This window comes from Parasteatoda tepidariorum, chromosome 4, assembly GCF_982258835.1.
Source record: "Parasteatoda tepidariorum strain Cologne lab strain chromosome 4, Ptep-v5.0, whole genome shotgun sequence".
Lineage (NCBI taxonomy): Eukaryota > Metazoa > Arthropoda > Arachnida > Araneae > Theridiidae > Parasteatoda > Parasteatoda tepidariorum.
The window spans coordinates 78,398,344-78,423,177 of NC_141758.1; the positions used below are offsets into that span (position 1 = coordinate 78,398,344).

The 24,834-nt window shown below is 27.6% G+C and overlaps 1 protein-coding gene across 18 annotated transcripts in view; it reads right to left on the reverse strand.

The window, feature by feature from the left end:
- LOC107446587 (piezo-type mechanosensitive ion channel component) overlaps positions 1–24,834 on the reverse strand; it is a 125,449-nt gene that overhangs the window by 96,489 nt on the left and 4,126 nt on the right. For all 18 annotated transcript variants that reach the window (XM_087161414.1, XM_087161407.1, XM_087161411.1 and 15 more), the window contains exon 2: positions 8,526–8,653. In XM_087161414.1, the coding sequence (XP_087017540.1) occupies positions 8,526–8,592 (67 nt within the window). In that variant the 5' untranslated portion in view covers positions 8,593–8,653. The remainder of the gene's footprint in view (positions 1–8,525; positions 8,654–24,834) is intronic.

Here is a 24,834-nt window from a genome sequence, read left to right on the forward strand (position 1 = left end):
TATATATATATATATATATATATATATATATATATATATATATATAACAGTATATTATTGTTAGCAACCACAAAAGTCGAAAGTTTGTCATAGTACTTGTTGATTTTGTTGAATAATAAAACAGAAACGGGAATGGAACCTATCTATTATGTAAATCAATGGTTCCCAATTTTTTTTTCTAGTACGAAACCCAATGTGATTAATCTTCTTACGACGGAACCCCAATTTCATAAATAAATTACGTAAAAGAATTATGAACGTATTAAACGATAAAAAAAAAATTCTTCATTTTGAAAATATTTAGTAAAAAATATGAAACTTTTTCATCATTTTATCATTAATCTTAAATTAGGTTTTATTTCCGATAGTTGAATTTGCAGTACAGGAGCTGAAACTAATCTATCAATGAATTTGTTTTTGGTGTGTATACAGAGACTGAATTAGATAAATAAGTCGAATAATGGTTTTCATTGAAATTGAAAACTAAAATGATGTTTTAAACGTTGAAAATGATTATTTGGGAAGCATCGATCTTTATTGACGAAATCATATATTTTGATTTAAAAAGTGCGATGGGAAGACACAATATAGACAATTTCCATGGAAACACAAATGCAGTTTTTTTATAAATGCATGTCCTTTTCTTAATTAATACAATACATTGTTAATAGAAAAATTATATATATATATATATATATATATATATATATATATATATATATATATATATATATATATATATATATATATATATATATATATATATATATATATATATATATATATATATATATATATATATAAATGCCATTTGTTTTTTAATTATATTTAAACTGAAACAATTTTGTAAAATTTAATATATTCATAATAAATTCATAAAATTTAAATATATTTAGAGGTTTCAAAAATTTTGAAAAAAATAATAAAAAACTGTTTAGCAACTCCCGAAACCTCTTATATCTTCCCTATATACCGAATCCCCCTATACCTTTTCTAATGTTCCGCTGTGTACCATTTTGGAATGCTGGTCTAATCGCAAGTGAAAAAACTTTTATTTTTTCGAACAAAAAATCTATTCGTTTTCCAGCACTCTTGCTGCTTTCTATTCTGTACCCCAAAAAAAATTATAATAATAATAAATAAATAAATAACGCATTTATAGCTACTCTTTATAAATGCTTACAAAATAAAATAGAAATAAAAGCCCTCCAAATCCTGAAAGTTTTTAACTTAAAATAATTTCTTAATTAATACTCCATCTTAAATGACTCCGATATTTCGATCACATATCATAAATATGCTTTAAATCAGCGGTAGTAGAAATAAAATAACTTTTAAATAAACATAAAAAAATTATTATTTTAGTGTAAAACATAAATAACAGATAAAGCGGAGTTCAGCTAGATAAATCAATCAGATAAAGAAGAAAAAATTTCTTAGCAAAAATATGGCTTCCATGTGGCATAATAAATGGAATGAATGACAATAACTCTTTTTTTCTCGAAGTTAAGTGAAACACCTGGAGAAAAAAAAGAATGACATACGCAACTGTATGATAAAAGCTATAGCTTAAGCACAAATAATAGCTGTACTGATGACAACTGGAATAATGAATGCTGTTGTATTTCGTTGATAACATAAATTTTGTTACTTTTCATAACTTTCATTAATGACGAGACTGATGAAAGAAACGACTATATCATAATTTTCAGAAATTGATATCGTTTAAAATGCAAACTACGTGTTCAATTAATTTGAAGAAGTTCAATGTCAGAAATATTTTACTTTTAAATTTTTTTTAATTTAGAATTAAGACAATTTATTTTAATTGGAATTTTCATTGACGATTATTCATTTTTTTTTCTCTCTATTACGCGGGAATTTAAATAATCTGCGCAAACCTTTTAAAAACATTTCCATAAAATTGTTTCTCGTTTTTTACTTCTGTGAAAAAATTATTCCATTAAATTGTGAATTCTGAAACTAAATTAAGTATCAAAAATTTATTTGTTTATTCAGTTAATCGTTATTTGTTATTTATTTAACGGAATTAAAAATTTGTTATTTAATTTAACGGAAATTTTCCAACATCCAAACCTCAGTTTCCAAAATCATATCAGAATATTGAGATATATTCTAAATCCATTTATAAGGCTTCAAGCTCAAATAAAAGTGAAGATTTATAAGTTGTAATTGATGGTTCAAGTAATTTATGATATTGTAGAGTTGCCTTAAATTTTAATAATGAACATTTCCTTACACACTGTAACCAAATTTATGCACAACAATAGATTTAGGTACTGGAACAGATATATTTAAATACAAATGCCGTTAAACTCTGAATTCTGGACCACTTGGCAAGCTGTAGAAAGAATCTTGCGATCATTTTAGGTAGCGTAGAAAAGAAGAAACATGTTAACTCTACTTAACTATCTTCTTTAACTTGAAAGAAAAAAAAGGAGAGCTTTTCTCAAAAGATTAGCTAAATCTAACTAACGAAAACTGGATGGAGAATTTTAAATGCCCAGGTACTACTTAAGCAATATTAGCAAAAAATTACTAAGTATCTAAAGTTTTATTTAATTAATAATTTAAAGCAGAGGTATTAGGTAGTAAAAGAAAAACATTTCTATTATAAAAAATAAAAATGAAAGAAAAAAGAAAGAAATGCGTCTTCAAACAGAAAAGAGATTACTTCCAAGTTAAACTATTACTATACGAACGATAAAAGTTAAACTTATTAGGATTATACAAACGTTCTTTCTTTATTTATTTAACAACTGTTAAATGTTGTTGAATATTTTTTATTTCATTCTATTTACAAAACAGTCTTACATTGAACTTAATTACCAACTTCTAAATTTGGAAAATGTACGCATTTTTAAAAATACTAACAACCTTGTAATTTAAGATTTGGTAACTAGATTCAATAGAACACATTTCAATGAACAAAATGAAACAAAAATAATTTAAAAACAATTATTAGTGACTTAATAAATAATAGCTTTTTTCGTACATTAAACCTAAGAAAAAAAAAATAGAGGATGTAGAATCTATCTGGAATATTCATTAACCACCACGATCCATAATCCCATAACCCTTGACGCAGAATTTTTTTTAACCATATTTTTCTTTTTCATTAATTTGTAATAATTTAGATAAATATAAGTGAAAAACAGTATATGTAGCTTTTTAATAATTTATGGTTTTGAAATACAGCTTGAAACACCGGTGTCTTTGTGCTTTGTCAAAAATACGATTTTTCGCACACGGCTCACTTCCAAACAATTTTTCAAATTTGCATTCATTTGCAGTTATTTAAATTTAGGATAAACAGTAATTCCTCATTGAAACTTCTTTAATTTACAAAATCAGTCATTAATAAATCTTTGAATATGAGTTTTTTAAAAAAATTGAAAATCCTTTTTTTGGATTTTATTATTCAGGGTAAATATAATTCCGGTACTCAAGATTTTTTTTAGTAACTATTAGACTGTTTTTATAATTAAAAAATACAAAAATATTTTTTTTGTTTGTAATTAGAGCATGAGGAAAAAAAATTATATAAAAGATATACTGGTGTCCCATTTGCGCCAAATCCCATAAGTTTGAAAAAAAAATTTTTAAATTGCTTTATTAAAGGAAGTATTCATAAGGAAAACCTACACAAAATAATAACAGCCAAAAATAAATAAAAACCAATGACTCAACGAAACAAGGCTTTAAATGAGTCTCAAGTTCTTTTATATTATCTTTCACAACAATAGGTAGTCAAAGCACTTTATTCAGTGTCGTTCATTAGCATACTCAGCAACAAAATACCCACAACAAAAAGAAGGGACAAAAATCACGAAAATTATGGCGCCAGCTAGTCTATGCAAGATTTACGACTGGGCACCTTTTATCGATTGCACCAATCCACAGCTATAAACTCGCAACATAACGAGCACCCAAAGTGAGAGAAAAGCCTGAGCAACACTTTCGGCACGATATCCATATCCTTTTCATCGCATCTGTCAAATCAGCATTTTTGACATAAAAAAAGCAACTAAGTAATTGGGGAAAGGGGGCGATGCGAGTTATTTTTTTTCTTCTTTTAACTCGCACAACAAAGACATGTCATGATTTTATCTGAGATGCAATTTTACTATTGATAAATTAATAACCGCCAATTTTAATTAAATATCGTTTAGAAAAGCTTTTTGAAAGGCACCAATTAGAAAGTTTTGAGTGGGAGAGGTAAGAATTCTTATCTGAATTTCAGTTACACTTTCGCTGTTTCAATTATTATTTTTAAAAAGCTTTATTTTATTTTATAACCGGTCAATTCTGAGTTTACGACTATCAATATTCAACACCGTAGCTTTATAATTCTGAACCCAACCCAGAAGGCAAGGGAACTCCTGGATAAATCATTGAGACAAATTAGCCTTGTCGAGGACTTTTCGACGAAAGTAACTCGCACGTGCCTTGACCTCAAATATTTTGGTGGTTTTCCCCGACGGAGTGAAAAACCACGGAAATCTCCCACGGTTAGCCTTACGGCATAAGGATTTCAACCCATGATCCGTCTACCACTAAAGATATTTTACGTCAGCACTATGGTCGGTGCGAGCCGAGAGCAGAATTCGTATCAACCAGCCACCGCTGGAATTCGAACTTGAGGTCACATCATTGGGAGGTAAACGTTCTATCACTCGAGCCACCTTGGTTCTAAAACGTTTTATTAAAAGTACATGATACATGGTATTTTCAGAAATTTGAAGTTAAACACCTAGAGATAAGCAAACTAAAGGTAGTAAGCTATTTTAGGGCATCGACCACACTTATCCACAAACATTTGTTCTGAATAAAGGTGAAAAAGTATACTATCTGCACATACAATTCAAAAGTTGCAGAAAACTCATAGTATTCCGCGGTAACAATAGGATTTTAATTACATTTTTATTTAACATTTTTAAACAAGCTACTTATTTTTGTTCAACGATCAGTGCAAGAAATGTATATTTATCTTATAAAGTATCTCTTCAGGGAAAATCTGATTTTGAAAATGCGTTTTTTAAACAAAAGTACATCATTTTTTAAAAATTAATTTTAAAACTTCACATACTAGGACTCACTTTCAATGGATCGAGAGGGAGACCTCAAATAGGCTAATTAGTTAGTGCAAAATCGGACACAAAAAATTACTTTCTCTGAATAAACAATTATTTTTCGATGGATTTTGATTTCTTATCCTCAAAATATGGGGGGTAGCCGTGACCTGAGATATATGGTCCCCATAGTTTGATCAGGAGAGCGGCCCAAGTTAGGACCACTGTTAATTTTACTTTATTGCTTATATCGCTACATCTCGAGAACTGAAAAAGTGAATTGAAAAATTTTTGCACAAGATAAAAAAAATTTAAAGATAATTCCAAGCAAAAAAAAAAAGTATTATCAATAATTATGTATTATTTTTATTATTTTATTTAACAATAATCGAAATTTTTCTGAATTATAAGGTATACAATTTTTTTATATCTTTATAAAGAATGTAATTTTATACGGCAAAATAAAAAATTTAAACGAAATCGATCGAATAGTAAATGTGAAATTAAATTTTAATTATATGACTTCTTTAAAAAATCGTTTCCACTAACTAATTAACCCATTTGAGATCAACCCCTTAAACCATTACTATTGAGAACTAGCACGAGAAAATCCGATGATTAGATCAAAAATTATTCAGGGTGTATCGTTTATTTTTCCGAAACAGTATAATTAGTCTACAGGAAAAACAATTTTCGCTTTTTTATTTTTATTTATCTTTTTAATGAAATGCTATAAGTTAAAATTATCACTCAATTGTCACTTATGCAATTAGTTTACATCACTATTTTTCGCCGATAAGATATCAAGCATAAAACGAAAATTGAACTAACAAGCGAATAAAACGAGTCAAGAACAGGACTTCAAGATTGAATAGAGTCAAGTGAGACAATTATTCCAGACAGTTAACAGTAGAAGTGCTTTTGTGAGCAAAGAGTAAACCACCATTCATTTCATAACTAATTCAAACCCTCTTAGAATATGAGCTCATCCCATTAGCTCTAACAAATTGTATCACGCCCGTATCTCACACAGTTTACGTTTTTTTCGATAAATTAGATAGCTATGACAATGATATGATGACATGTCGAATGGAATATTTTGTCAATTAGAACACACCTTCTGACATAGTAGATTAAAAAAATTTTACGAAATTAATCCATCGAAGTCTTACTTATTTCAAGAAGAAAAAGTCAAATTAAAAACTGGTAGAAGTTTTTGATTGAATCATAATAAGATTTTTTTTAGTTGGTTGATTAATAGATCTAACCTGATATCTTCATAAAATTCTTTATCATTTGTAAGATGTGGTAATTATCAATAAATTATCTCATTATGAAATAGATTAATAGTAAAACAAATTAACACCACTTTTTATTTAATCGAAATAAGTGCATGACGAGTACTCGTCAATTGAAGCCATTTTGTTAACGGGCTTACTGTAATTTTAATTTTACGATTTTGTGTTTTTTCTTCACTTATTTATTAATAAATGTAGGAAAAGCCAAATCTACTTTTAAATAATATTTTCATGAATATATATAAATAAATTTAAAAGCAAAATTAAATTGTTAATACTTTTCTATAGAAAGGAAACGGAGTTTCTTTGAAACTCAAAAGCGCCTTATAATTTTCTTACTAGAAATTTGAGAACAGTTCCAAAAGACCGACAAAAGGTATCTTAATCATGCCGAAACAAAAAAGAAAATAAGAACTTGCTCTAGAAAAGAAAGAATGAAAAAAATGATAAAACAGACTCAACAATTAAAAAGATAAGATAACTTCTTATGTCAGGAAGTATGGCCAAATTTCTTCTGATATCAGTGATAATCTTAAAAATTCTTGGAACCATTTAGATCTCGGATTAGTAACAGAGTTTGCTATAAAATCCTACTGGCGCTTACGCCCTCTTCATTTTTTTCAGGTCCGTGCCTGATTATTCTTAATTTTAATTATATACTTCAAAAATAAGAGTGGCCAGATAACGCCCGCGAGTCGCTTTAATATTCGGGGGGAAATGAGAAAAAGAAAAAAAAACAGATATTCCGGTAAGTAAAACTATCAATAAAAACTACGTATAGTTTTATCTCGGTGATACTTATAAAATTTACAAAAATTTTAAACGTAACAACAACAAAAAAAATGATATAACATTGCTTTTGAAAGACAGATCAAAAAGGTGTGTGAATTTCATGTGCCTATTTTACCTAAAAAATTTAACTTAAATAAAATTGGAAATATTATTTTACTAAACTTTTTCGCAATAAAAAAATCACCTTAACTTTAAATTTCGGCAAAAACTTTACATTTCAATATCATAAATAACGTTGATCCTTTGATTAAAGAAATGCCGCTTTTTAATCTCGCAGCAGAAGATCTAAGATGAGAGGAAATAAGCTATTGATTACCTAAGACAGAGCATTTGCGCGTGTTAGTAATAAAAATGTGATTAAACTTTTAACGATTATACATTAAGAGAAAACTAGAAATACACCCCTGGTCACCTTACTTATATAAATTAAATTCCTGAAGTATTTATAGACTTGGCTGATATATTACACGTTAAAGTAATCACGTCTAAACTAATTTGGAAATTGCCTAAGCACGTCAATTAAGATAAGAATATACTTTAAAATCGAAAACTGCTGGATTTACACAGGTATTTTGCAGATAACGGTGAAAAAGTTTCACTTTATCACGTGAAGATAATGCTTTATTACGATTTTTCTCCACGCGTTGCCAAGAAAAAGATAATTAGTATTAAAAAAAAAACGGAAAAAGCAGATTGTGGCATACAGATTGTCAAATACAACTGACCCCAAAAAACTCAGGACTTCGAACAGCAATATAACTTAGAATACTCAAAATCATGTAAAATAAAAATGGAAGTTTAGTTTATTAATCTTAAGAACGCTATCACAAAATAACACAGCATCAAAAGAATTCTATTTACAAAGGAGCTATCACCATGATTAAGCAAACGATATTCTTGTTGCCATCCACTAATATATATTTTATTGGATACCTGCATGCGACGTAACGCGTGGGTAAATCGAGGAATTAGTTTACATCACGATTCAGAAGCCAATTAACTTCGACACCCACACGTGACTTTGAGTATCTCATTAAATCTGATCCGAAAATTGATTCAGCGTGATTAGCCAAACCCTAACTGCTTGCACGCCAAGCACATCCACGTGATTAGGCACAGCCATGTGATTTCAGCAGTATTCTTCTTCTTGAGTTGCAAGTACCCCATTATACGAAAACTATAAAACACGAAAGAAGGTACAAACAATAATAACTCATATCAATCATAATCGATTCACCGAATGTTTTTTTTTTTTCGTAACTCATATTATTTTACATTGATCGGTAACTATTTTAATACTTCAATTCTGAGATATCTAAACCAGAAATTAATGTCAACTCACCTATCAGAAGCATTAAAGGTAGGAATAATCTGAACAAGCAGAATATAGCTGCCTTTTTCACCTCCATCTTGGCGAGTTCTTACGCCCAGCTGATTTTCTGTTACTTATATCTGTTCATGTTTCTTATCCTAGAAATAAATATTTATACACGTATAAATTAACAAACTAGGTAAATCACAAAATAATACAAATTAAATACGATAAGATTCAAATTATTTACTCCTTTTATGGAATTTTCTCCAAAATAACTTATTTTAGAAAAGCAAAGTTACTAAATTTTCGTGCATCTGGGGAAATCAATACATTTTATATGCATATACCAAAAAATTATGCATGTAGCAGTGGCGACATTTAACTCCTTCAATTACATAAAATGTATAAGTAATGATAAACTGAAATCTAAGTGTATATATATATATATATATATATATATATATATATATATATATATATATATATATATATATATATATATATATATATATATATATATATATATATATATATATATATATAAATAAATAAATAAATACAAGATAACACTAAGAAAGTTAAGAAAAACAATAAGTATCATTTATTGCGCTTAAGCTGCAAGTAAACAGCACTCTGTTTTGCGGATATAATCGTGTGGGCTGAAGAAAAGATTATATCTTTTTTTTTTCCGGTTTTTTTAATTAACATTTCACTTTTTTTTTTTTTTTTTTTTTTTAAATAAAATGTTGTTTGTTATTTTTTTTACTTTTTATTTCCCACCCCCTTTTTTTTTTCATATGTCTATTATTTTTCTTTGTTTTATTCTTCATTTTGAACTTCATTATATATATATATATATATATATATATATATATATATATATATATATATATATATATATATATATATATATATATATATATATATATATATATATATATATATATATATATATATATATATATATATATATATATATAAAAATTTTGAGTGGGGTATTTACGAATAGTACAAATATATATTAATACTAAAATTAATGACATCCTTTTAATAATTTTTTTCTTGATCGGACTTAATTAAGAAACTTCTAATTAACACTCATAATTTAAATAAATTTTTCAAGTAAAATTTTTAAATTAAAAAATCACCAACAGAAAATTATTTCAATATTCTGAAACAAAAGAAAATATTTTGTTACATAAGTATATTTAAATACCTTAACAAACACAATGGGTGAAAAACGGGTTCGTAAGAGTTCACTACCATTAACAGAATAAATTATTCGAAAATATTCACTTTCAGACCACGCAATAACTGCACGCAAGGTCATAAATCAAATACCGAAGTAAAATCCTCAAAAATAATTTTGTAATTTCCTCCAAAAAATGTATTTATTTCGTCACAATTGTGTGGGCTAAATACAGCAAAGTAGCTAAGACAATAAATTTAAAAAAACAATTCCAGGATTTTTTTTCTTGATTTTTCCAGGCTAATTTTATGGAATTTCCTTGATTTCTTTTTTTTTTCCTCTGTAACCGATGGCATAAATTTTATAATAAATAATCTTTTTTATTATGCCTTATTCTTATACATTATAAATATTGCACATTATTTATACTTGCTATTAGGGCATAAAATAAATAGTTTTCGTCTTTTAATAAATTGTAACAAAATAATTTTTTTATGAAAAAAATTGTATTTAAACTTAAATATTTGGAATAAAAGACATTTTTACTCAAATTAATTTATTTGCGAAAAATTCATTCAAAAGTGAAGAAACAGCAATAATAAAAAAAAGTAGATAAATATAGAAGCACTTAAGTAAACATATCACGGTAAGAGGTAGATTACTTTATTGACGAGAATTTGAAAACCACTCAGATGAGCCTTTATGAATTTTAAGTGTGCTATATATAAACCTGATTACCTATTATACAACTTTATAAATTGACACACGTCAGAATAAGATGATAAATAGTCTCATGAAGCTTAACTAACGTGGTATAATGCCGTTTTCGTTGAAATTTAATCAATATTTCAGTCAAATGTCCTTCAAGACCGTTTACCAACTCCTTTCTTCGCTCCGTAAAACGCATCCAAAATACTCAGCAGCAAATGTCGAAATTCCGTGCTTTTTTAGTATGAATTAATCATGTACGTACGTCACAGAAATAGGTAAAAATAGATGGAAATCCAATAAAAAGCTGAAGAAAACATAATTATTTGTTTTTGTCCAATCATTCCATCAAATATGTACATCACTAAAGGAAAAAAAAAAAATTGTATAACAACCCAAATAAACGAAACATAAAATAAGGTCCTATTAATTCATATGTATCTCATATATATTCTATTTATACCTTATTTTAAACTCATTTACACTATAAACTGTGTAAGAATACAAAATTTAAAAGCAAAAATCTTTAACCAGGAAAAAGAAGAAAAAAATTTATGAGAAATTATTCACCTAAGCTTTTCTTGCCTTTAAAAAATAATATTTAATACTTAATTTTAAGAACTTTTTTTTAAAAAAATAAAAAATAGGAATAGCACAAATCACCATACCTCAATAGGTATCTGACAAAAAGAAAGACAAAAGGAGTACTTATTAATTATCAATGAGATCTTAATACTATCTATGACTTATGAGTTTATTTATGAAATCATTAAAAATGACCCTGAATTTTACGATCATTTTATTAAAAAAAAAGGGGGGGGAGAGGTAATGAAAAAAATTTCGAAAGAATAAGATAATCAAAAACTTAATAGTATTATAATTTTCAATAAATTACTTTAAGATAAAAATTATAAAATACTGAATTTTGGTTTAATTTTTTTTGTGGCAATTTTTGAAATTTAAATAATATGACATAAGTTCTAGTCAAGATACATAAAAAGTGAATAATAGTTTTCTTCAAGAACAAAAAAATCCAATTCATTAAAAGTTTTCAAGCATTAATGTTGTTAATTAATAGATATGTAGGAAAATGTATACATTTAATAGAAAGATTCTTTTTATATTTTAAAAAGTCGACTCAAATTCAGTAGACAAAGTATTTTGAATAAATAATCCTAAGAAACTAAATCCGTAAGATGATTCCGTAAGATTAAATCCGTGATTAAGAAATTTCATTCGCTTCAAAAATATACTGATTGAAAATAACAGTAAATATGTTTCAAGCGCTCAAAAATAAGTGCTCACTTTCAAGACTTGCCAAACCTGTATGAGAAGAAACAAAAGTGATTTGATACATAAAACGTAAAGTTATCAACAAAATATGGAAAAATAAAGGTGAGGAACAAAACTTCAAAAAAAAAAAAAAGCAGTAACTAAGGGGTGCAATTACTCTGATTTGCACCTCCCGGCCATTGCGGTTTTTATTTTCATTTTTTTTTTCCTCTCTTGTCTTCTGTGGTTTTTCTTGTTTGATTTCTCACGTTTATTTTTCCATTTTTAGTTGGCAACATTACGTTTTATATTTCAAATCACTTTTCTTTTCATTCACGTCTGGAAAGTCTTGAAAATGGGAGCCTGATTTTGAGCACTCAAAATATTATTCCAATTTTTATATTTTTGAAGTTAACGAAGTTTTTTTTTTTTATCAAATAAGACAAAGTAAGTACTTTTTATTACAATACATTAAAGCACAATCTGATTAAAGCATAATCTGATTAAAGCATAATCTGAGATTTTAAGTTAATTATTCGAAACAGAAGAAGAAAAAAAATGTAAGGTGAAAATATCAATGAAATTTTTATAAAAGAGAAAACATTTCATGCAAAACAAAACGAGAGGAAATTTGAGAATTAATTAAATGCTACTCTACCAAACATTGCAACTTTCATAATGAAATAGAACGATTTAAAAGATTTGCAACACGTGCTGGAAATTAAATTGATCAATCGAAAAAAAAGAAAAGCTTTTTCGAAAGAACAAGTTGCAAACCTGCTGATATTTTTTCATAAGTTTTTCTTTCAAATTTCATTTTGATTTTCATCTGGAACAATTAGCACTGGTTTTCTGGAAAGCACTTATAAAAAAAGCAACAAAAATAACTTTTTTCACATTGACAATTCAAAATATAAAATAATAACATAAATTCTAAATTCTCTGCAATTTTACATACAATTACGCAAAGAATGAAGCAGTTTTTTATGACTAAACTTCAAAACAAAAAAAAGAAACATTTTTTTTAATTGAATTTCCTGCTCAAATGATGCGCCCACTCAGAGAAGCTTGATATCAATTTAGGATTGCTTATAAACGACATCAACAAGGTAGTTATTAGCTATTTTAACATAATAAAGGAAAAACTCACAAAACCAAGGACAGTGAGAGCTTAGAAAATTACGGTAAAAACACTTGAAAGATATAACTATAGTTACAATCTTTCATAATTATTTTTTTTTTACAAGTTTCTAGTTTTACAATAAAAAATCCCTTTATTTTTAATCTTTAAATAAATATAATACAACAAAAAAATTTTAAAAAATAACTAACATTTAAAGGGAGAATTTTTTCCCCCATATAAACAATGAATGAACTATTCGTTACTTTCAACCAAAAACACCGGTGAACAAACACAAAAACAGCTGATTAACTAAAATTTCAATACGTAATTCAAACTTTCGGAAGGAGTTTACTCATTTTCATGTAATAAACAAAGATATTAATTCATTCTTATTTCATTCGTCATGATTTTTAGAAGAATAAACAAAAATGATAGGCATTTCATCTTTTAAAAATTGAAGACTTAGAAATAAAAACGCGGGTTAGCTACCTGACAGACTATGAATTTAAAAACAATAGCATAGAAATTTAGGATCAAATCCATTATTGATAAATTTTTGACTAAGAATGAAAAAAAAAATATTTTCCGACTACCTTTTTCAGATTTTATGTTTTAATACAAATATAATCTTACAGGCTTTTTTTTTTTTTTTTTTTGTAACTATTAGACCGTTTTTTAGAAAGAAAAAACACCAAAATATATTTTTGCTTGTAATAAAAACGTCAGAAAAAAATACATAAAAGGGAAACCGGTATCCCATCTACATCAAAGGGTTATAAAGAACAATATTGGTTAATCATGCTAAAATAAAACAAGGGCTAGCAGGAAACTGAGGTTACTAAAGAAGGACAAAAAAGAAAAACAAAAGGATAAATGCCAATTTCCGGTCATTTTTCTATAAATTGATAACTCGGGTTCTAAAATTAAAAATCATAGCGCAGAGAAAGTTCAAATAAGCCATCTAAGCTACATGTTTATGATTATAATAAAAACTGCTTTACTTTTTAATCGCAGAACACCATCATGAAATAAACATTCCATGTAAGCAATAAAAGATTCATTATTTTATTAGATGCCATAGCGATTTGCGGTACTTATAACAACATTCTTTTAAAAGCTATGTTTGTTGGATGAATCTATCAATATAACTGTAAAAGCCAAAACTTCAGATTTTGTTTAGTTTTATAATTTCATTTCAATCAGAATTCATCATATAGTTTAACGTAAATTCGACCTAAAAATTTAGGTTGCAAAATTAATTTTTTATCTTTAAATTAATTGAAAAAGAAAAAATGTACACTTCACAATAAAAGCAAATATTTTCTAGTTATTGAGGAACTAACACAATACTTTACGGGATTATAAGTCATTAATTTATCAATATAACTATAAACAGCTTTACAATTACCAGAGTTCTGCCTATGAATAAAAAAGGGAAGGGTGCTTCCTCATAGAAAAGGACACTTAGGGTTTTTAAAGGGCACTGTTAAAATTTATCAAAATGTGTAAGATTATCCAATAACTGAATTTGATCTTCCATTTTTAAATTACACTTTAATACAATTTTATGTATATATTTTACAAAGTAATTCTCACTCATTATCAAAATAACTGAAAAATTTAAGAATATAATTAAAGGGTAGTGTTTTTAAGGAATGGCGGCTTATTTTTACAAAAGGGGCAAGGAGGGCGCATTTATAAGGATCAAAGGGTAGACGGGGCGGAGCGCCCTTCTAAAATCACTTGGGGGAGAATTACTACTGTACAACTGGATTTAATTATCCTAGTTTAGGTTCTGTTTTAGTGCAGAAAAGGTTCTTTAATTCATAACGTATAAAACTTGTTCTCGAATACAACAAGAAATATGTTTAAAGATTTACATCTTTTTAGTTTCGACACTAAAGAGGCAAACCAAGTTTTTTGAAGAAAGAGAAGGGGGAGAACAGGTGTTGCTTTTCCAACCCCCCCAATGCATTTTTAAGGCATGAAGTTCACGTATTTATTACATGACAAAATATTGTGCAAAATAAAACGCTTAAAGATAGTAAAATCTTAGCAAAAATGTACCACTTGTTCAAAAAAGATAAAAATTACTAAATAAAAAACAAAGAATTAACAGCTACTCAAAAAATTTAAAAGAAAATAAAAATATTCAAAATAATTTCAAGAATTATCAATTTTTTCAACTCCATTTTGATTCTATGAAAATATTTGAACATCAGTCACCTATAATAACACTCATTCACACTTCGTTTAATCTTTGGGACCAAGCTCACATCTTTTGTTGATGTTGAGCAATGCTCCCCAAAAGGTGTTATGCCAATACTTCTATAGTATAACTATAGTAAGGTAAACCCCAAATACTTCTATAGTATAACTCTGTTACATTCGTGGATAAAATATAAGTATCTAATCTCTAATAACTCACATGCCAGTATATGCTCCAATTGACGAAATAAGGAAACAATGACAGTGAGGACAACTCAGCTATTGACCACGTCTTATGAATGACATAACACACACAGATCAATCTGACAAAAAAACAATTCCTTCAGAGAGCACATTCATAAAATCCATGCGAAATTTTAAAACTTAAAATAAATATCATTTGTAACAGTACAAACAAATCATCTCGAATATCAGTCGTCAAAAAATTGGTCAAAGCAGAAAAACCAACTGACCTCTACCTTCGAGAATTGATAGATAATCAATAAGGTGGCGTGACACCTTTTCCAGAAAAATGCCAAAAAAAGTGATTATAAGTGACAGGAAGCTCAGTTGCGGGATCCCCAAAAAGAAAAGAAGTTTCGATGCAGTATAGGAAAAGGGACAAGAACATCTTTCTGACAGCCAAAGAAGTGGAAGATTCACTAATGGGCAAGTAGCCATGGACGGAGCAAGTGTTGTTTCCTGATGGTTTGGTAACAAAGCTTTTAGCTGGTCTTGGAGCGAAGTCAATGATTAATAAATAAAAGGCGATAAGTACAGAATAAAAAAGAACTAAGAAAGTGGAAGTAATCTAAAGAAAGTAAAAAAAATATATTTAGGAAAAGCAAGTGAACGTTATAAAGTTGCCTAGTGCATAGTCACGTCACTTATCTTATTATAAAAGTAAAAATAAAGCTAATTACATACCTAAAAAATTAAGTGTATAAAAATCTGAGATTTCTCTTTAAGAAATTTCAACAGATAATTTACTTACTATCTATACTTGTATTACGACATTTGATACCGACAAATTTTGACAATCACTGAATATAGAGAATCCACTGAAAATCTATCAATGATTAATCAGTTATAGATGCAACCAATAGGAATATGTATCTATTAGGATATAAAAACGAATCGTCCAATAGGAATAGTGCAAACGGAAATTGATTGAATGATAGCGAAATACTGATCTAGTTCAGCCTCTGACTCAGACATCCCTGTAGGACGGGATGAAGCCTAATCTAAAGCAAAATATTGTCCGAATAGTTAAGGCAGGAAAGCTGAAAGTTTGAGCCCTTTAATGCTACCTTTTTGTGTATTTCGCAATATCTCTGAAAATCTACACATTTAAATTTAATTGCTTTGTAAGCATCACAATTAAAAGTACATTCTTTTCTTAAAAGTACATTAGCGGGGAAAAAAATCGAGCATCTAAATAACTTTTGATCTAATGATGGGATTTTTCAGTTCCAAGGGTTCCATCTTTACGATTCGTGGGCTTAACCTTACATATGATTGATTAATAAGCGCTAACAGCTAATTAAGTTTCGAAATCAGACTTAAAACATAATTTTACTGAATAAAAATACCTTTTATCCGACATATTTGGATTCTTCACCATTAAAATATGAGTGGGGGGGGATAATCGCAATTTGGAAAACATGATGACAATAGCTAAGGCGGAAAACGGGTAAAAAGTATGGCCCCTCAATGTCATTTTTATTATTTGTGTAATCCAACGAGTCAAACAAAACAAAAAATTTCTATTTGTCAAGAAACATTGGTTCAAATCCCTTCAAATTTTGCAATTGAAAATTACAAAGAATAAATTTGAAAATCTTACAACCTAAATCTAAAGATTATGCCTAAGAATGAGAAAATCCAATCAATTGGATCAAAAATTATAAAGATATACTTTTTTTCTAAGCACTATACTCTATAATTTAAATACAATAACAACGCTCTTGTATTTTAAAACGATGGTTCGCTTAAGAGCCTAAATAGATATGATTACTAGTTCAATTATTAATATTCAATTCAATTATAATATTCCATTCAATTATTAATATTCTTCAATATTCTAAAAGTTATGCCCAAGAATGAGAAAATTTAATCTATTGGATCAAAAATTATAAAGATACTTTTTTTTACGATGGTTCGCTTAAAAGCCTAAATATATAAGATGATGACTACTTTAATTATTATTATAAATAAATGATTGAACTCTGGCTAATGAGAATGATAAAAAAACGAAATTCGTTCTTTTGGAAGGAAAACATACTTTGTTTAAATTACTACTTTTATCAACCTTAGAGTTAATTTATAAATACAAAAAAAAAAAAAAAAAAAAAAAAAAAAGAAATTTGTAAGTGTGTATTTATAATTTAAAAGTCGAAAAATCACACGCAAAAATTATTTCACTTCAACGTTTCTATAGTAAAAGCTGCAAGGGTAAAATTTTCAAAATCGAATATTTTAATAAAACTTTTCACAAGCCCAGGGGTCTGTCCAGACATTTTGTGAAAGGTCCGTTTTTCGTGAAATTGTGAAAAAATTACTCACATTCCTTCAACCAGGGTCCGCTTTTATGAATTTGTGCAAATAGGGTCCGTTATTGCAAAAAAAAAAAACTTTTTCAAGGAGTTTTTAAATTGTAAAGACATACAAGATTATGCTCAACACTGTAAAATTATAATTAAAAAAATTAAATTTTCAAAAATAAACAGCAATTGGGTATAATATGAAAAAAACACAACTACTTCGATTTAGTAGGAACAACATATGACGCAATGCTAAACGAATGGAATTTAGTTGTTGTTTATTTAGTTATTGTTATTAGTAGTTGTTGTTATTTGTTTTAGTTGTTGTTGTTTATTTAGTTGTGTTTAGTTTCAATAACTTTTCTTTATAATGCAATAAAATCTGGCGAGCAGCTATTTAAACGATCGAACACTTCGTTTGTTTATTTGTGGCTTGAAGTTAGGCTCGCAGAAAATGCCGTTCATGGGTTAAATTTAGTAGGAACAACACAACCTGTGACGTAGGCTATATTATACCCAATTGCTGCTTCTAAATTAGAGATGCAACATACAAATATTTGGTATTTAGCCTAAACTGCTGAACGCAGAATATTCATTTCGGACGAATAATGGAAGAATCGTCTGCCGAAGACAAAACTTAATTCGTTTACATCCATCATTCTTGTTTTCTGCCCTGGAAAGGGTTTATTCGATTAACAAAATAATAATGAAGATAAACAAATTTGTGAAAGGTTCGATTAAAAGAAAAATCATTTTGTGAAGGGTCCGTTTTTAAGCTAAAATATTTTGTGAAGGGTCCGTTTTCATGAAAAGATATTTTGTGAAGGGTCCGTTAACGGACCCAAATTTCTTCTAAACAGACCCCTGAAGCCATAGGTTTGCTTTTAGTCAAATTATCTTCAACTTTAATATGTTCAGCGAAAATGTTTATATGTGTGCCATAACAAGAATATGGCAGTAAAAGTGGGGGAAATAGTTTCATAAGAATAAGGCAGTAAAAGTGGGGGAAACAGTTTCATAAAAGTTTTTAAAAAAATTATTTATAATTATTACGCACTCACTTTAAAAAATTGTATATCCATTCTACAATTCAACTAGCATTAAATTAAAGAGCTTCATGGAAATACACTTTAAAAACTATTTTTGTGCAAATTAGTTTTAGAATAAATAGGCAAATGAGGAAGCTGTTCAGAAAACATAATTCTTCGTTGCAAACCGTGCTGGCTAAATGAATTGGTAGAACAAACTTCTGTTCCATACTTACAGTTTGCCATTTGCATGTTTTTAAACATGGACAAATGAGGTTTTCAATTTCTTTCTTCTTTCTGAATAAACATTTAATTTTTCAAGAGATTCTTACTTCTAACCCTAAGAACTGTATTTTTTTAAAAGCTCATATCCCCAGGCTTATACTCAAAAGGAGTCCTTGAAAAATATGAAATTTATTACTATGTGAATATTTAATTCAATTTTTATAAGAAGTTAAAGTATTTTACTAAAAAATACATTCCGTATTATTAACTTTAAAAAAAAAAAAAAAAAAAAAACATTTGCACAAAATATTGAAATTGAAACTAGGAAACTAATACAAATGATGTATAAAATTTGCATATCTTCTTAATTTACTTTTCAAATAAGCTAAATAAATTTGGTTTTGGAATTTATGCAATGTTTTTATAGTTCAGTCAGCTCAAAAACATTCCAATGAGGTAAATTAAATTTGTGGTGCGTTACAATTTAAATAATAGTCACACAATTCATTTAAGTAACATTACTGTTCACGTACAAATTTTATTTTATTTTATAACCGGACTTAAACAGCAGATCCAATTCTGAGTTTACAACTATCAATGCTCAACTCCATAGCCTTGTAATTTTAAACTCAACCCAGAAGACAAGGAATCAAGCGTTGGAACAAACTAGCCTTCGTGGAGGACCTTTTTGAGGAAACTAACACTCATTTGCGTTACACGGGGAATAAAACCATGAAAACCTCCACGGTTAGTCCGATGTCAAGGGGATTCTGATCCATGATCCGTCAACCACTGAGGATATTTTACATCAGCACTGTGGTCAATGCGAGCTGAGAGCAGAATTCGTACCAACCAACCGCTGAGATTCGCACCCCTTGATCAATCGTCACCTCATCTAGAGGCGAAACCTCTACTCCCTGAGCCATCGGAGCTCTCAAGTTCAGATTATAAATATTTGTCTAAATAACTTTATGACATCTAAAACTTCGTTTCTTCTTTTAACCTACTGGGTTTAACTTTAACCAACTGAAAACTGGAGTCGAATAAAAGTTTTCGACTCAAGATTCCGTAGCCCTGATTTCATTGGAAAAAAAAGTAAGGAAAAAAAGATATTGGAAATTCGTTGTCAACATGAAAAGCAAAAATACATATTTTACAATAAAAACTTCTTACGGATCATGGGCGTGCGTAATATCTAATAATGTGTGTAATAAGCACTTATAAAGATTTTTATAGTTAACAGTATGCAATTGGACTTAATTTATAATACTAACTATAAGTTTAAATTTACTGCAAAATTTTTCATTTATAACTAAATTTTAATAAACACGAATAGATGCATTTTTTTATGCCTATAAATTGATAATTTTGGATAATACTAGTTGTGAAATTATTTCTGATAAAAAAAAAAGTATGTCCTTAATTCGAAAATAAAAAAGTAAAAATAAAAAAAATAATATATAAAATGTTAAAATATTTGTAAAAAAGTAAAAGCTTTAAAACCAATTACCATAGATAAGGCTTGCATCGTTCTGAAGCAATAATACTAATTTAAACGCTTCCCTTAACAATTTTTTTAAAAAACAAATGTAAAAATCAACTTTTTTTTTTATTTCATAAATGCAAGGGGGAAAAAAACGTAATACGAAAGTTTTAAGTTGATTTTTTTCTTTTTTTTTTACGTGTTAAAAAAAAACATTTCATTTACCATCAGTTTACTATCCTGAGTTATCTTGGACAAATGAATAAAGTTAAATATTAGTCTTTTCATAATTTTTAAAACATGGGACAACACAAAATGATACCTTCCAAGCGTCAGTGACGTGATACGCCATTCTTTTTAAATTCTTTTTTCTACTTAAATTCAGCAACCCATCGTATATACCTGTGGTTACCAACAGGCGGCCCGCGAACTAAATATATTAGTTGTAATTTTTTTTGCGCACAATTTTCGTAAAAAATCTATATGGCTTTAAAATGCGCTTTTCTTTCATCAAAAAAAAAGCCCAATTTCTTCGTTACTGTGAAATTTAACATACGAACGGTGAAAAGAAATTTATTTCTCAGGTTTTGCATCCAAGGAAATATTTAGTATTATTTGTTAATATTTAAAGTTCCTTCAAACATTATAAAGAGTCCTATATAAAATTTTGATAAAGTTGTGGCCCGCCATTTGACTGATGTTTTTAATTGCGGCCCCCGGCCTCATGTAAGTTGGAAACCCCTGGTATATACAATGACGCAACACAAAACACGTGTGCAGTTCCACAATCCAACAGCAAAGATCCTAAACAAAACTTGGCAAACTTCCAATCACAGCAGATTTTTTTTTCCTACTTCCGGCCGAGTATAAACGTGACAAAAACAAAACGCATAGACAAATTCTGCTACAGCCGAGTTTTCTCGGGAAAATAAATATTTGCCATTTATACCCGAGTTATCTCGAGACAATCGGGGATGCGGTAAACTAATTTTAGGTAATTTTTCAAATTATAATTTTAAAAAAAAAAACCCAGAGGGATTTACGATCAAACAATCGGAGATTAAGAAAATTATGCAGTCTACTAATTAGTAGATTGGAAGCTATTCTAATGAAGTCAAAAAAATGAGAGGAGTCATTATGAAATTCATCTCAATATTTGCAGAAAAACTATGCCCATAAAAAATAGCATATTTACGTTAAATATTTTTTCATATTTAAAACAAAACATTTTATTAAATGAATAAAACTGTACGAATGCTTAGAGCAATATAGTTTTCATATAAGAAAAATTTATAATATAGTAACTAATTTTTTTTTTTATTTGCAAAAAGGTAAATAGTCTATACTAATTAATAAATTAAAATAAAAATTCATTTACACAATATAGGACTTAAAACCAATTTGCTTACCCCTGTGGCAGAATCGCGGCGACAATGTCGCAGAACGTTACAGAGTTCTCGCAGAAAGAATTTTTCTTTAGAAAGTAAAAAGCTTCGGATTTCTTTCCGCAAAAATTTTCGAAGTTTTTTTTTTCTTTAAAATTATATTTCTTTAAAATTATATTTAAAAGATGCCATTTTCGCGCAACTGAGGGGAAAGATATGTTCGTAATTTTCGATTCTTATTTGTGAAAAATGAAAAGTAAAGAATATTGAAGCAAAAAATTTCTTTTCTGCAGAATTTTTTTTCCCCTTCCAGACTGGAAGAAATTATTAATTTTAGCGTGAATGATTAATTTTAACGTGATTTTTTAATTTCGGTTTTCTTTTCTTTCACGCATTTTACGATTTTTAATTATTATTTTATGTGATGATGATTTACGAAATGCAAAAAACGAAATAATTAGTGTGTTTTCCTCTTACAAAATGTGACAATATCGCCCGAGATGATTAGAATAAAAATAAATAATACATATTCATTTTTTAAAAAATACATGCAATTTTATTATACCCAAATAGGCTTTTCTTCGTGAATACAACGTTTCTGTTACTTTAAATTTAATTAATAACATATATAGATGTATATTAGTTATTATTAAAAGTATCTTGCAGAAAGATATTAGTGCTAGAGAGGTTTGTCGCAGAAAGCCCAAACAAATTCTGCCACAGGGTTGCTTACATTAATTGAACTAATTAAAATTTAGATTTAGCTAACCAATATTGATTATGATTTTAAAAGTGTTGGATAATCTGTTAATTATTTTAAGTGTTAGTTTTTTTCCATCTAAACCACAATTCCACCTTCATCCCATGCTTGAACACACATTTTCGAGAATTACTGGTAATGCCTCTGATGTATAATGCTGATGATCTAGTACATTGAACATATTTAGTACAAAATTATAAGAAGTAAAACATATTTCCGTAATCTAAATTCTTCAAACAAATTTATAATGAACAATTGAGCTGCATACATGAAAAAATAAAGTACATGATTAAAAAAACATATTACAAAATTATAATATATTACTTTCCTATAAATCAAATTATGTGTAATATGCATACACATAATACTTATGGCATAATTTATTTAAATTGTAAATCCTTTAGGGCTGGTTAGAATATGTAAAAGGATATTAATTAATTTTTTCCAGTACAGGAATATGACTCTTGTTGAAAAAGAATGTAGAAATAAATTTTTAAGTTAAAAAAATTTTTGTTTTACCCCATGTTTAAAGAGTAGATCAAAACAGACCCATTTTATAAAAAGATCTCTATTTTAGACAGCGCATCTTTTCATCTACTGTACCTTTTGTACAATAAAAAAACCAATACTAAAATGAAGTTTATAATATTAAACCCAGAATTTGTCAAAAAAAAAAAAAAAAAAAAAAAACATAATTCAGAATATAAATTAAAAAAATCACTAATTCTCATATATAGTAAATTATTCATAGCTTCCCTTATAACAGCCATTATAGAAAAAAAAAATTCTGATTTTAGATTAATTCAATTCAAACTGTGAAATCATTCAGGGACTGAATAATTTCAGTTACATTGAAATATTTCAATAACAAGATAAAGAAACTTCTGATACTTAAAATTTTTAGTTTCATGAAATTGTCATGACACTTCAGATTAAATTTATATATTACATTCTAACAAGTACCAAATATGTATTTTATTTAATATTTATAAATCTTAGTTCTATTTGCTAATATTTTATTTGATAAATTTTGTTAATTACAAAAGCAGGATTAAATTAAATTACATAGCGAACATATCTTTATTAACAGGGGTTTGTCCAGGAAAAATTTACTACCATTTAGCGGTACATTCACAAATTCAACTTTAGGAAAAATGGTAGTTTCACAAAATACTTTTTCTTAAAATTTCATTTTTGCATCCCACAAGAAACGATAAATCCATATTTTTGTGTTGATTTTTTAATGTAATTTTTAATTTTTCACAAATTATGTCACTATTTTCACAGAATAGGTACTTTTCAGAAAAACCTAGACAGGCCCCTGATTAATGAAATGTGAATGCATACTGTTAAGTATGTTTAAAGATTAGACCAAAATAGCCCCATTTTAAAATAAAATTTCTATTATAGACTGTACACCTTCGTATCTACTGTACCTTTTGCAGAGTGAATAACCAAATCACTAAAAAAATATTTTTAAGCACTATATACATTAACAAAATAATTTTCAAAGACTTTACATGATCAAGATAAAATAACTAGTTTCATAAAAAGAACTCTTTTCTTAATTATATTAGCCACCATAAAAAGATCGAGAGAGTTTTCAGTTTGATTTCAGTAAGTGGAAAATGCAACCTGAAACAGAGAATATCTTGCAAAATGCAGCAGAGTTGTACATGCGAGTGTAAGAATCTCACCGAACCCGGCAAATATTTCATCAAACATGTAAAATGACTGGCGCTTTCATACGCTATGAACCGACAGTAAGCCAAAATGCATTGTGTTTTAATGAATTGTGAAATGTTAAATAGAACAATGTGAAAACCAGGCTTTTGCATACTATGCGGCGAAAATAGACATTGTGAGGAAAAAAATTTAATTTTCGAAAAGGGAAAATTAAGCACTTTTTAAAAACATCCAATAAAAAAGTACCTTTAAGGGCTTTCATAAAACGAAAATAAGCACCTTTAAGCACTTTTTATAAAAGCTGCTACCATGCTTTGTAATATATATATATATATATATATATATATATATATATATATATATATATATATATATATATATATATATATATATAAGTTCAAAATGAAGAATAAAACAAAGAAAAATAATAGACATATGAAAAAAAAAGGGGGTGGGAAATAAAAAGTAAAAAAAATAACAAACAACATTTTATTAAAAAAAAAAAAAAAAAAAAAAAAAAAGTGAAATGTTAATTAAAAAACCGGAAAAAAAAGCCGGAAAAAAAAATATTCTTTTTTTTTTTTTTTCTTTCTTTTTTTTTTCCGGCTTTTTTTTTCCGGTTTTTGAATTAACATTTCACTTTTTTTTTTTTTTTTTTTTTTTTTAATAAAATGTTGTTTGTTATTTTTTTTACTTTTTATTTCCCACCCCCTTTTTTTTTCATAT